Source organism: Egretta garzetta, unplaced genomic scaffold (assembly GCF_000687185.1).
Source record: "Egretta garzetta isolate BGI_Z169 unplaced genomic scaffold, ASM68718v1 scaffold732, whole genome shotgun sequence".
In the NCBI taxonomy this organism is placed as follows: Eukaryota; Metazoa; Chordata; class Aves; order Pelecaniformes; family Ardeidae; genus Egretta; species Egretta garzetta.
Genome location: NW_009259029.1, coordinates 80,078 through 94,077, shown reverse-complemented (window position 1 = coordinate 94,077; position 14,000 = coordinate 80,078). Strand labels below are relative to the sequence as shown.

Below are 14,000 nucleotides of genomic sequence, written 5' to 3'. Positions count from 1 at the left end.
CCTTTGGTCCCCTCCTATACCTGTGGGAGCAGGTTACAGCTGTAGCAGGATCAGCCTCCAGGCATTTCACCTCTCTCCCTGATAGCAGTTAATGCTCCCACTGTAATGAGGGGTTTGACAGTACCTGCTTCTGGGTCTGAGTTCAGCAGCATGGGACTTGTCTCCAGTGCTGGCCATGGAGACTACAACACTCTGGGGGGCCTTGCTGTGGGGGTCTGACTCCCCATTGCTGCAGGTTCTCAGGCTCTCCTGCCATCAGACAGGATGGGAAGATGCTCATCTCCAGGCACCCCCTGCTTCTAGCTACTGGGCTTAACAGGGGGTCATTCCCAGTCTGTGGGGGTCCCTGTGGGGTTTTTCTCAGCTTGCCCCTCAGGTTCCTGACTTAGTTGAGTGGAAAGCCCTGGAAGTCAGGGAGGAAGGTGCTTCTCCAAAAACATGGTGCCTCCATGGTACCTCCATCCCTGAGTGGCTGTGGGACAGCTCCAGCTCTGCCCTGTCGCAGGGACGCACCTGGTTAGCAGGGCAATGCAGGCCAGCTCTCATTCAGGTGGGATGTGATGGGAATGTCTGTCCCTCTGCCTCCAGATTTCTTGGCCCAGGAGAGGGGAGGGAGCAGTCTTGCAGGTTCCCCGAGCCCCCCTGCCCCATAGAACAGGCTGGCCCCCAAGGGGAATGCTGATGCTGGGCACTGACTGTGCCAGGGCTCCATGTGTGGGGCTTGCGGACACCCCAGGCACCAGTATCCAGGGTGCCATCGCAGGTACAGCAATGTCCAGAAGCAGGGTAAGGAGAAATGCCTCGTTCATTTCTGACTCACAGCTGACAGCCCCTGATCCCTCCCTCTGTCCTCAGGCTGGAGAAGTCTCCTCCTCACCCTTACCCTCCTGCTCTTCCTCCCACGGAAACCAAGGAGAAAGTGGTAAAAAATATCTTCAGCAACTCCTGCCTCAGGACCACGGCCTCTCTCAGCTACTGGGTTATCCTTCCCTGCTTTTTTTCTTCAATCCAGCTCGATGGTAATCTGAACCAAGCAAAATGAGGCTGCGAGACTTTCTATTCACTTTGCTGCTCCCGGCTGGCTTCCTGGGGAGGGGCTCGTGGGCTCAGGGCCCAGAAATCACCACTCGGGTCGCAAATGCAGAAGGTAAGCCTGGGCTGCTTCCCAGGGTATTTTTCCTCCCCGGGGTCAGCAGAGAAGTCCGGCTACTGTTTCTCTCCTCGGCGGATGCCTCCGCTGCCGCACACGGCCACAGCTTTGTCAGGACGTTTGGGGGAAGGGTTGTGTTTGCCGAGGAGAGTGATTAGAGAGGATCTGCAAGACATACTCAGTTTTAATATTTTTTTTTTTTAGCTCTTCCTCCTTGGCTCTGTCTTGTCAGGTGTCACCACTAGCACTGGGATGCATTGAGGGGAGAATAATAGTGTTTAGCTTTCTGAAAGATTTTGGTTTTGGCACTGGCTGTTAAGGTGCTTTACTCTCCTCTGCAATGATATTTGTGCCAGGTTGTGTCAGAAGATTATTAAATTTTCATTGGGTTAATTGCTATCATGTCTTGGTTTATTTTTTCAAGTGGTTGCTGTAGTTGCATGTTATTTTATATAACTGGTGTTGGTCTTGCAAAGATAAGTCTCGTAATGTAAATGGAAAAAAAGTATAGGAAGCTGTTAAATGCCACAAACTGATGTTTTCTGAACATGTGCTCAATCCAGCTTAACCTTGATGCCAAAACAGAAATAAGCAAGCTCACCCATGCGTGTGTGCTTGCATGTCTCGCGTGGGTTTAGGATGTGAAAGTGGTCCCCTTAGCACAGATCCTGGGAGCCTGCTGGGAGGGGAGTTGGGCTGCAGTCATGCCTGCCGGCGGTGCGGGGAGCCTGTGCTGGGGAGGAGGTGCAGCAGGGCTGCCTGCTGACTCCTGCTTCTCTGCTTCTTCCCAGACTGCCCCGTGGATCTGTTCTTCGTCCTGGACACCTCAGAGAGCGTTGCCCTTAGGGTGAAGCCCTTTGGGGACCTGGTTACCCAAGTGAAAGATTTCACCAATCAGTTCATTGATAAGCTGACAAACAGGTACATTTCCCAGGGTTTCGTCCAGGCTGCTTTAAGGATGGGTCCTGGTGCAGGGTGGGGTGCTGAGACCACTCTGTGTGCCTGTCTAAGGAGGAAGACACAGAAAGAAGGGATGCTGGGGAGGGTGGTGGGAGCATCTCCTCCCTCTCTCGGTCTGCGGCCGCCCTGTTTCTGCTCCGTCTGTGCTGAGGGCAACAGTGTGCTTTTAGCAGGGTTGCCTGCACCCACCCTGGGGAAAGAAAGGGCTTCCTGGAGTGACAGATGTGGTACCCCAGCCCCACCACCTCCAGTTGGACGTGTGGTTATTCTGTAGGGCCAAAGCGATGCTGATCCCTGTGCCACCAGCTGCTCAGGCCCAGGACAACCCAGGTGCTTGGGTGGCAGCAGGGCACCTCTGACATTAAACCCAGCACTCATGGGCACCCCGCAGAGCAAACCCTCCCTTGCAACTGGCAATCCCCAGGATACCCTGCAGCACTGAACCCAGCTTTGGGGCCCCCTGTGGAGTGCCGTTTAACTACCCTGCTGCCCAGCCCTCCCTGCCTCCTGTTCACCCAATCTTACTGCCACCAAGCCAGGTCTGACCCTGGCTTTCCCAGGGTGAGGGCACCCAGGGGTACCAAAGCTCCCAGATCCCAGAGGGGGGTAATGCTGGGAAGAGCTGGAGGCAAAGGCCATGGTTTGCCTGCTGGCAGGAGATGCAGGGATGCACAGAAGCACCACGAGTCCTGGAGGCATGTGGGTTCTGGTCCTTGGGGCAGGAGGAGATGTGTGCTGGTGCCCAGAGGGGCACCAGTGGGATGTCCCAGTGCTGCACGAGCTGGAGGGAGCTGGAGGGGCAAGGTTCCCATCTCAAGACAGGTGGGAGGGGACTAGTAGCTCACCTACTCATTGCCCAGGCAGGAGAGCTACCTTACAAGGTATTGAGTGATCAGCAGCCTCATGCTTTGGAACAACCTCCCAGGCCTCCATCAATGCAGCATGACTCTCTCCTAAGCAAGGCACTGGGCTTTGTCCAGAGCCTCTGCTGTGTGCAGACTTCCTGAGCCCATCCCAAACACCCCTGTGCCCACCCTGCTCCTCTCTACCTGCTCTGGAGACATCTCCCTGCAAGCCACCACTGTGCGCGCTATGCTGCCAGGCACCCAACAGCATGCACGACACGGCTGGTATGGGTGATGGCAAGGCAACCAGCAGCGGTGGAGTGGAGAGGAGAGCAGTAGGCAGTGCTTGGGTGGCTTTGGGAAAGGTCCTGCTGGGCAGAGAGAAGATGAGCTTGGGGAAGCGAGGGAGTTGTGCAATCCCATCCCTTTGGGATTGGCCCCAGCATCCTGAAAAGACCCTTTTGGGGGCACTGGCCAAAGCACAGGGAGTCATGATGCCTCTGTCCCAGGGAGTCACAGGTGCAGGCTATGTCAGCCCACAGGACAGTGCTTCAACACATGCTCATGCCTCTGTGAGTCAGAGCATCCTTCGGAGGGAGGCATCTCTCTTTGATTTTAACACATCCTGCAGTGGAAAACTTGCTGTGGTCCTGGGTGGGGTGTTTTGGCAATTACCTGTCTTGCAAACATGCATTGGGCTGTCTGGCCTAGCATCTCCTGCTCAGCTCCAGCCACTGCAGCCTGGTACCTCTTCAGGAAGCATCTCTGCCAAATTGTCTGACCCCTGTGGACATCCACCAGCTGCACTCCTTTGCCCTTCCACCGGCTGAACAAACTGCCCTGCTCCCATGACTGGGCTCTGCACGTGAAGCACATCCCAGCCTTGCAGGAGAGCAAGGAGACCTAGCACTGTTTGGCAGAGGATTTTCATGGGGGGCCAGTGCAAGTGAAGTGGAGGTGGTGGCAGGGTGTGGATGAAGGTGCTGGAAGCATGTGTCCTGATGTGTCTGCACAGGTACTACCGCTGCGACCGCAACCTAGTGTGGAATGCTGGGGCACTGCACTACAGCGACGAGGTCGTGCTCATCAAGAGCCTCACCTCGATGCCCAGTGGCCGGAACGAGCTGAAGAACCGTGTCTCGGCTGTGAACTACATCGGGAAGGGTACCTACACAGACTGTGCCATAAAGCGGGGCATTGAGGAGTTGCTCATCAGGTAAGGCATTGGGGCCAGTGCAGGCGGAGGGAGTGATGCTTGTGGTATGGCCATGGTGGATGGAGACTGGGAGCTTTGGGGATAGGATGTTCCTGTGCACTGTGCAGAGCTGTCCCTAGGGTGGGAGAGGAGGTCACCTAGGCGCAAAATAGGCACGGGGATGGCAGGTTGCTGGTGCTCCGGCTCTGCTAGGATGAGGCAAGCCCAGACCATAGGCTGGGGCGCTGCCTGGAGTGAATGTCCAGAGGTCCCCAAGCCATTCCTCTCCAGCTAAATCTGTTAAATCCTTGCAACATTAAATCATGTGTTTAAACCCTTGCAGTGGCTCCCATCACAAGGAAAATAAATATCTGATCGTGGTGACTGATGGACACCCCTTGGAAGGATACAAGGAGCCCTGTGGAGGCCTGGATGATGCTGCAAATGAAGCCAAGCATTTGGGGATCAAAGTGTTCTCTGTTGCCATCTCCCCCAACCACCTGGTAGGGACCACACAGCAGGGATGCTCCCTGCAGTGTCCCACTCGCCAACACGGCGAAGGGTGCTCTGAGTGCCCCTTGGAGCACCTCCCTGGAGAGAGGATGCAGGCCCCCAGGATAGTCTCTGGGGACAGGTCCTGCATGAGTCCCTGCAGGTCTCACTCTGCCCTCCCCACCCCCCAACCCTAGGACCAGCGGCTCAACATCATTGCCACAGACCAGGCCTACCGCCGCAACTTCACTGCCACCAGCCTGAAGCCAACCAAGGGTGTCGATGTGGAGGAAACCATCAACACCATCATCGACATGATTGTGAGCAACGCCCACCCCCTCCCCAGCCCACCGCCTCCCCGGGCTCACACGTCCCTCTCAAAGCCCCTCTCTTTGCTTTCTTGTCTTGCAGAAAGTTAACACGGAGCAATCGGTGAGTGTCCCCTGGAGCCCTGCTCTTCCTGATCACCCACAGCCAAGCGGGGGCTTGGTGGCAGAGCCCTGTCCTGCAGGCAGACCCTACCTGGCTCCTGCCAGCCTAGGGAGCTCCCCTCGAGCAGGGTGCAGCCTGGGCCTGGTGCTGCCTGCTGCCTCTAATGCTGTTTTCTCCTTCTCTCTGAGCAGTGCTGCTCGTTTGAGTGCCAGGTGAGACAGGCTTTTGAGACCCCCTGTTCCCTTCCCTCACACCCCCATGGCACCAGGCTGTGCCTCAGTGGCTGGTCTAACCCGTACCTCTCTCCTGCAGCCTCCCCGAGGGCCCCCTGGACCTCCCGGTGACCCAGGCAATGAGGTGAGGGACCAGCAGCAGCCACACTGTGGGAGCGGGGTGGTGGGATGGGCTCGCTGGGGATCCTCAGAGACCAGTGGGGCATGGGTCCTCAGCACCCCGCCACTGCCCCATGGAGAGGTGGATGAGGACCCACACCATGCTCCCATGTGGCCGGCGTCATCTGTTCCCCACATCCATGGAACATTGCTGCTACCATCCTCCCTGCTCTCCTTTCAACAGGTCAATGTTCTGTTCCTGGGGATGATGAGCTAACTTTATTTCTGTCCTGTATTGCAGGGAGAAAGAGGCAAGCCAGGTCTTCCCGGCCAGAAAGGAGAGGCTGGAGACCCAGTAAGTAAAGGACTGACCCTGATGACTCTGTGCAGAGGCTATTTTTCAACCACTTCTGGCCAGACCTCTCAGGCACACCCTCACCAGCCTTTGCCCCTGCACCACCCTGTTTCCACCGGGTAGTCAGTGGGGTCACCTCCTGCTGTCCCCCTCCACAGCTACCCTGATGAGCAGTGGCTCCTGGTGGACAGCAGAGTGCCCCCGCTCCTCTGTTGCTACAAGGCTTCCTTGTTTCTTGCCCAAAATAGCCATTCCTCCTGGAGGACACATCTCTGACTCATGTATGCCAGCCCAGGGGTGGACTCTGGGCTCCCTCCCGCATCCTCTGACACAACAAGCACAGCAGTGTTACAGGGAAACCTTAGACAAATAATATGCTAATAGTATGAGGAAACTATTTCCCTCCTCCTCCCTTTTCTTTTTACTAGGTACATTTATTTTTGGGAGGTGCGTTTCTCACACGCACGTGAGTGTGCAGTTACTCATCCTGTGCATTCCCAGTTTGGAAACTCCATGCATTTTTCCTTCCCAAGGGTTTTCTGCCCTTACCTTTCATCCCAGACGATGTGTGCCCAAGCACCCGGTTTCCCTCACCCCCAGGAAGGGCTGGAGATGGTGGAAGTGAAGGCAGGTCTCCTCTGCTCTCCACAGTGAGCCCATGCTCCCAGATCAGGCAAACAAGGAGCAGAGTTATGGGAGAGCCTCCTGTGGGAGGGTATGGCAGCTGGTGCCTGAGCCCCACATCGAGAGCCTGGGGTGAAACTGCCTCATGGCAATGGTGGTGACAGTATCTGCTGCTGTAACACCATGTTTCTGTCCTCTAGGGCAGGCCAGGGGACATGGGACCTGTTGGCTACCAAGGAATGAAGGTACGTGGGACTGCATGGCCACAGGCATGGTTCCTAGATGGGCCACAGGCTTTGTGCTTCAAGTGTTTTCATTCTCCTGTTTTTCTCTCTCCTTTCCTCTCTAGGGTGACAAAGGAAGTCGAGGAGAAAAGGTGAGGACAGCAAGGATGCTGGGGGGAGGTCTCTGTGTCCCCCTGCTTCATTACCCCAGGCTGCCCCTGCAGCTGCATGGTGTTGGGGTCTGGTATGTGCCTGCACATCCGTCCCTCCTGCCAGCGCTGCCCGTGTGCCAGGAGCAAGGGTCTGGTGGGATCAGTCAGTTTGCAGCTGACACAGCTTGGGTATCAGATAAGCACCATGCAATGGACACAGCCAGGCAGAACGGGAGAGACCAGCAGCGTGCAGGGGCATGGTGAATGCCTGCACCCTCGGACTGAGCTGGTGTGGGAACCGCAGCATTTTGGGAGGATGGATCTGCTCTGCACAGGGGCCTAATATCTCTCTCCTTCCTTTTGCAGGGCTCGAGAGGAGCCAAAGGAGCCAAGGTTAGCCTCTGCTTTTGTGCCATTTATTGTTTCTGGTTGATGCCTGGTGGGGGGAGAAGGGTCTTTGGAAATCAGTTCTTCATGGTTCCTATTCTCTGTTTCAGGGTGAGAAGGGCAGGCGTGGAATTGATGGCATTGATGGCATGAAGGTAAATCTCTGCTCCAGCACACTTTGCTTAGCCTGAGGACCCTGACTTTTGCCCCTCCAAAACCATTGTGAGGCCTGGGAATGAAGCCAGTGTCCCACATGGGGCAGCAGGGCTCCCTCCCTGCAGGGTTGTCCACCTGCCAGCCAGAGACAGGACTGGGATGTCCCTTTCAAGGCTCTGGGATGATGGATGATGGGGTCTTCCCACGAGCTCTGCTCATGGAGACCCCTGCTTTGTCTCTCTGATAGGGTGAAGCCGGATACCCTGGGTTACCTGGCTGCAAAGGCTCACCTGGATTTGATGTACGTACCCTGTGGGTGCCCCTTGCATGTGAATGAACCATCACAACAGGTCTGCCATGATGGCACATGGAAATGGGGAGCCCCCCAAGAAAGGCAGCTGTGAGAACAAGTTGCCATGCTTGGAAATATGCCTCTAGATATGCAATGCTCATGCCAGACATGGCAGCTCGGGCATGTCCCCAGGGCAGTCAGCCTTGTCCTTGCCTGGAAGCTATCCTCCATTACACCAGGCTGCCTGCAAAGTTCCATGCTGGGGGAGCCCTTGGCCAGGAGCTATTCAGCACAGGGAACTCGGCAAAGAAGCAATCAGTGCCAGACAGGCAACCCAGAATTAACCAATTTCAGCCTGCTGTGACCAGCCACAAAGAAAATATTGGAGATTTTGGAGGGCTCTAGAAAACATTATTCTGACATTGCATTTCTCCAGTTTCTCTGCTGCAGCAGTCCAACCACCACCTTTTCTGCCATTTTCCCCTGAGCTGCAGAAGCACGCTCAGTTTTGCAGTGTTTCAGCAATGTGGCCACAGCATTGCTTGCGCAGCTTCATGGTGCAAGAGTACCATGCCATCCCTGCATCGCTCCTGAGTACATGTCCCTCCTGTCTGTCCCGTCCCAACGGGAGGGCTGTGGGTCAGGTGGCTGGGATGCTCTGTCCATGCCCAATTTCCCATGGATAGTGATACCAGCTTGGTTTTCAGCGATGCTGCCTTTATTTTCAACAGGGAGCTCAAGGCCCACCGGGACCAAAGGGAGATCCTGGTGCTTACGGACCCAAGGGAGGAAAGGTGAGCCACTCTGCCCAGCCCCACACTTAAGGAGGGGTGCTGGGACCCCTCTCCTGCAAGAGGGGGAGAGGTGGCGACTGGGGGCAAGCCTATGCTAGAGGATGCTGCCCATCACCCACAGTAATGTCTGGCCTGCATGACTCCCAGCGTGCCCAAGGTTAGCAGGTGCCCACAAACCTGGCACGAGCATCCCTGAGATACTGGGGGGTTGCTGTGAAAAGATGGTTCACACTGGGCAGGTGGAGTGTGTGTGGGGGCAATCTGCTGGGGATGGGGAGCTCCCTGGGGAGGGGTGACAGCCCAGAAAGGGTCTTGGGGTATACCAGGGCTCCTGATGGCCTTTGTGTTGTGGGAGCTGAAATCCACTGCTGGGCACTGGATGCAGTGTTGATGGTGCCTTGTGCCCTTGTGAAGGGGGAGCCTGGGAACGATGGAAAACCTGGCCGACAGGGGATTCCTGGCAGCCCTGGAGAGAAGGTGGGTGAAATGTCTGTGCGTGAGCATCCTCTGCCCTCTGTGAGAGGGAGAGGTCCCCTGCTCCAACCTTGACTTTGAAGCAGAGCTTGCCCAAAGCTTTGCTCCAAAACCTGCTGACTTATCTTGTTTGCACCCCTATGGCTTGCTCAACCAGGGCACACCTGGAAACCAGGGTGAGCCTGGACCGGCAGGAGAAATGGGTGATGAGGTGAGTCCTCTGCCTGTGTCCTGTGATGCCCCCTGTGCATGCTTGCCTGCCATCCCCACCACCTGACTGCCCCTGTTTTTTCTCCACAGGGTGCTCCTGGCATGGATGGTCCTCCTGGAGAACGGGTAAGTGAGGGCATCGTGCTGGCCGGGCATGGGCAGGGGCTGGTACCCTGTGGAGGTGGAAGAGGGCTGCGGGTGACCTGACTCAGAGGTGGGCAATGAAGGAGGGCCTTGCTCCTGCTGGGAGCAGGTCTTAATGTTGTGTTCCCATCATTTCCTTGCAGGGCAGCAATGGAGAAAGAGGCCCTCCAGGATCACCGGGTGACCGTGGACCGAGAGGAGAGCCGGTAATCTCATCTGCAGCACAGCTTTCAGCGGCTACTCGCAAACAGGGTCATGCCTTTACCTGCCAGCCTAAGGGGCACTTGCCATTGTCCCCCAGCAATTGGCCCTTTACACTGGCAGCTAATCACCAAACAGCCAAAACCCAGAGGAGAGCATGCCCAGCAGGCAGAGGGTGGTCTGCCCCTGCCTCGTGGCTGCAAAACCAGTTCATGGAGAGCAAAGCAGCAAGGTGTCCTTCTCTGGGTGCTCGGGGGCTGCATGGGGTACCGGTAGCTCAAGAAGGATGGCACAGGCACCATGAGTGGCAGGGCAGTGTCTGTGTGTGTGTGTGTCTGTGTGTGTGTGTGTCTGTGTGTGTGTGTGTCTGTGTGTGTGTGTGTGTGTGTGTGTGGACCAGAGAGGGAACACCCTTCCCTCCCCTTTTGGGTGGGAGTCACTAGGAAAGTATTTTTCCTGCCTGCTGGGGGTGAGTCATTGAGTATGAGCATGGTGGGGACAGGCAGGAGCCCTCGGCAGGCCAGGACAAACATGTGGCAAGCAGCTCAGGTGCCAGAAAGGCTGGGGAGGGATGAGGGGTGCTGCTGCACAGGGTGGGGGTGGCAGGAGCCAGGGCACCCAGCAGCAGCATCCCAGCGGGTGGCCAGCCGAGTCCCAGTAATGCTGGGTGGCTGCCACCTCACTGCTCTTCCCCTGTCCCTGCAGCACAGACAGCCAGTACCCACCAGCGGGTCAGGGGGGACGGGCAGAGGTCCACCCTGGGGAGGGTGCAACCCTGGCAGGGGGCTGCTGGCAGCTCCCCCTTCCTGTTTACTGCTTGGGGAGCGGCAGCGCTGCTGCGCGTGGTGTGCGGGGCAGATGTGTGCAGGAGATGAAGGCACGCCAGTGTCCTGGAGTTAAATCGTTCAGCAGACAATGGGCTGCTTCCTTCCAAGTTTCAGTCCAAGCACGAGGCTGCGTAGCCTCACCAGAAACGTCTCCACTGGCGCTCAGGGCCCTTTGGAAGTTGTGTTTTATATTTACTGTTTAGCTTAGGCATCTGGAAGCTTCTAGCTTGCAAGCAACAGCTTTAGGTTGCCAAGTTTTCAGCTGCTTTCCTCAAAGTTTTAAGGCAAGTGTGACTGTCATGGGAAGTTTTGGAATGCCTCCCTTCCCCCTGGGCTGGGGACTGACTTGGTCCCATGTCTCAGGGCTGCAGGCAGAGCTGCACTTTGTGCAAAGCTGCTTGTCTTGCAGCACTTGGCGCTGGCTGATCTTGGGGGTGGCTTGGCTGTAAGGTGCAAAGCTCTGTGTTTAGCTGTCATGCAACCCTGTAAGGAGTAATGCTCCTCCACTTTGCAGGGGGAAAGCCTTCTTCTGAATTGCCAGGAACTTGCAACAAGCCCTTGGGCTGCAGGAATGGGGGATCCATGCCTCCTAGCTCTCCTTTTGCCTCCCTGGCTTACTTGCTGTTGGCCGTGGGTCTAGATCGGGAAGGTGTCCCAGAGCCAGCCCAAGTCTGGCAGACATGCTGCCCTATTGGGATGCAGCTCTGCATCTGGTGGAAGGTTCTCCCTTTCCACACTAGGTGAAAGTGGAACTAAGCCATGTCCCGCCCTTAGGCATCTCCTTCTGTTGGAGCTCTTGAGGTGCAAAACCAGCCAGACTCAGGTTTTCCAGGCTCTTCTGGGCTGTCAGTTCTCTGCAAACAGCCCTAATCCGGCTCAGGGTGCTGAGTGTTAGCAAAGGAGAGGAGAGAGCATGAGCACCTCTCGGTGAGGACATCCCTCTCCATCTGCTGGCTCATTCCCTTGGAAATCCCCTTAGCTCCACGAGGATAGCAGGCTGGAGGAAGAGGGGGTGGAGGAAGGAGGCTGCTAGCCTAGAGTCTCCGCCCATGCATGGGGACAGCAACTCCTCTCCATGCAGACTCCCCAGGGCAGGACCTGCTCTACAAAAGCAGCCATGGTTGCAGAGAGTGGCTAGGAAAAGCTGCTACCTGGTTTTGGGGCCAGGGCCAGGTCTGTGTATGTGCAGAAGCCTTGCAAGATGGATCTCCCCAGGCATTTGCTTTTCTAGCACAAAATGGGCTGAAACATGTCACCCAAAGGAAAGCACTCCCATCCTTCAGAAGGTCTTCCTCTCAGGGCTGTCTTCTTGGCTTCAAGGTGGCCATGCTAGCCTGTCTTTCTCTCTCCCCACCTTTGATAGCTTCCTACCCAGCACCTGAATCTCCCTGCTTGGATGACTGCATTTCTATCCAGCATGTGTTATCAGTATTGCATCCCTGCTCCCCATTGCAGGCAGGGCCCTTTGCACCCTATGCCTGTCCTTTTTTGAGTTTCTTATCCCCTTGCTGTTTGTTTTCAGGGAGAGCCTGGACCACCTGGTGACCAAGGGCGGGAAGGACCTCTTGGACCACCTGGTGACCAGGTAAGAGCTTGGATTAACCTTCTGGATCCCAGGTGGGAGAGGCTGGGGCAATGGGGAGAGTGGGGTAGGGGGTTCAACTGATACCACAGCATCTTAGGGCAAGTTCCCAGCATCTTCCAGACTGGATAGCAAAGCTGGTGAAGAAGGGCAGGGATTTCTAGGAGAACCCAGAATGTGAAGAGGGCTAAAAAAATGGAGACTTGGCTGCTGGGCTGGGCTCCACGCCATTTCCCAATCCCATGGAAACAGATGTCAACACATCTGACAGACTGGCAAACTGGCAAGTGCAAGCTGCAGCAACGCACAAAATGTTCAGGCCTAGGGCCAGACTCTGCTCACTTCAGTCAAGGGAGTCAGAGACATCTTGTGTCAGTGAGGATAGCCTGACGGGGCCCCAGCAGTGTCCCTGACACCCTTGGCATCTTCAGAGACAGTCTGTCACAAAGCCAGCGTTCCTCAAGTTTGCTTGCTGCGAGGTCTGGCCCTCCTGCTCTGGGATCTGCTTGTCCTCATGTGCCTCAAGGAACAGTTCTCAGACCCCACGGGCTTTCTGGAGAGCAGAGCTGGCTATCTCCAGCCTGAAGAAGGCTTCTGTCCCCTGCACAATTAAAGGCTCTTTCTTCCCAAAGACATACCCAGATCTCAATCAATAACTCTGGGTGTGGAGGTGTTGCTGGGTTAATCCCCCATGGCAATAGCACTGATTGCAATGACCAACAGGGTCTTTGCATCTGAGCAAGCATGCTTTGACATCACCCTTGGACAGGGCTCTGTGGGATTACTTCCCTCATACCCATACCATCAGAGTTTTGATGGAGCCCAAGATACAGAGAAGCACTGAGATAAACATTTCCACACTGGTGGAGCAGGACTTCCGCAAGGGGTGAAGCATGGAGACCAACATGCAGACAAAGGTGAGACAGCTTTTGCAGTCCTTTATGGTTGACCAAGTGTTGAAGAGCCCTGAAGGAGATCTGGAGTACAGGACAGCCATGAAGGGGCTGCTGTTGCATTCACGTTGTCCCCAGCATGGGTGACCCCCATGGCAGATCTGCACCATGCTGCAGCCTGGGGAGAGAACATGCTTGTGCCAGGGTTGTGCTTGCCTGGAGTTGGGCTTCCCTCAAGCCTGTCTCATGCTACTTGAAGAGCACCAAATTCACACAGGAGGATTGTCCAGATCCTACTGTCTGCAGCTGAGCTGAGCTTCTGCTGCAACCAAAGAGCATCTGGCAGCATCCAGCTTGTTGGGCACTGCTGTGGTGAGAGGTGTCGCTCTGGGAGGTGGTCATGGTAGGAAGGCAGCTCTTTGGATGTGATCATGCAATAGACTGGTGCTGCAGGCTGACACCAGCAAAGGAGGAAGGACTGAAGCTGCTCTCCGTGTGGCAGAGGCTCATTCCAAGTTCCAGGCAGGAGAAGGACTGTGCAGAAGACAGAGTTAAGGTGGAGATTTCATGCAAGCCTGGGAGCCGAAGCTGTGCAAGCATGGTGGGGAGCCAGGCTGGGATAGATCCTGCCTCCAGCCAGCCTTCACTGCTGGGGAGGAGGAGGAAAAAGAGAAAGAACAGTCTCCCTGCTGTCACTAAGCCTGTGGGACACCAGTTTTCCCTCCCCAGCACTGAACTTTGGTCAAACCCCTGTCAGGGAGAGGAGTGTTACAGAAGCAGCTCTGATGCCTCCCCAGACCAGACACTGCCCCAGCACAGCACCTCCACTACTCCAGGGAGATTTCAAAAGCAGTTGCAGCGAAGACTCTTTTTTTCCATAAGCTGAGGAAGAATGCTTTTGCTTGGCCAAATTAAAAATAAATGCATAATTGGGCTTGGGCAAGAGTAGGACTTTGGCAAACACAAGTGTTTTTAAAGGCGTGTTATCTGCAAGCTCTGGCACTCGGACCATATTTCTCTTGGCAAGGGGAAAGGGCTCCCGCTAAAAAGCAGTTGCAGCGAAGACTCTTTTTTTCCATAAGCTGAGGAAGAATGCTTTTGCTTGGCCAAATTAAAAATAAATGCATAATTGGGCTTGGGCAAGAGTAGGACTTTGGCAAACACAAGTGTTTTTAAAGGCGTGTTATCTGCAAGCTCTGGCACTCGGACCATATTTCTCTTGGCAAGGGGAAAGGGCTCCCGCTAACCTGTGACTCCCTTTCATCTTCTTTCTATCCAA

The 14,000-nt window shown here is 55.6% G+C and overlaps 1 protein-coding gene across 1 annotated transcript in view; it reads left to right on the top strand.

Annotated features, from left to right (window-relative positions):
* Positions 1–1,038: 1,038 nt before the first annotated feature.
* Positions 1,039–14,000, top strand: part of COL6A1 (collagen type VI alpha 1 chain) — a 24,720-nt gene continuing 11,758 nt past the window's right edge. Inside the window, 20 exon segments of the mRNA XM_009634676.1 lie at positions 1,039–1,147; positions 1,942–2,071; positions 3,971–4,171; positions 4,494–4,653; positions 4,840–4,962; positions 5,054–5,074; positions 5,266–5,286; positions 5,387–5,431; positions 5,708–5,761; positions 6,586–6,630; positions 6,735–6,761; positions 7,128–7,154; positions 7,259–7,303; positions 7,552–7,605; positions 8,328–8,390; positions 8,805–8,867; positions 9,022–9,075; positions 9,165–9,200; positions 9,362–9,424; positions 11,769–11,831. Of these exon segments, the coding sequence (XP_009632971.1) occupies positions 1,039–1,147; positions 1,942–2,071; positions 3,971–4,171; positions 4,494–4,653; positions 4,840–4,962; positions 5,054–5,074; positions 5,266–5,286; positions 5,387–5,431; positions 5,708–5,761; positions 6,586–6,630; positions 6,735–6,761; positions 7,128–7,154; positions 7,259–7,303; positions 7,552–7,605; positions 8,328–8,390; positions 8,805–8,867; positions 9,022–9,075; positions 9,165–9,200; positions 9,362–9,424; positions 11,769–11,831 (1,404 nt within the window).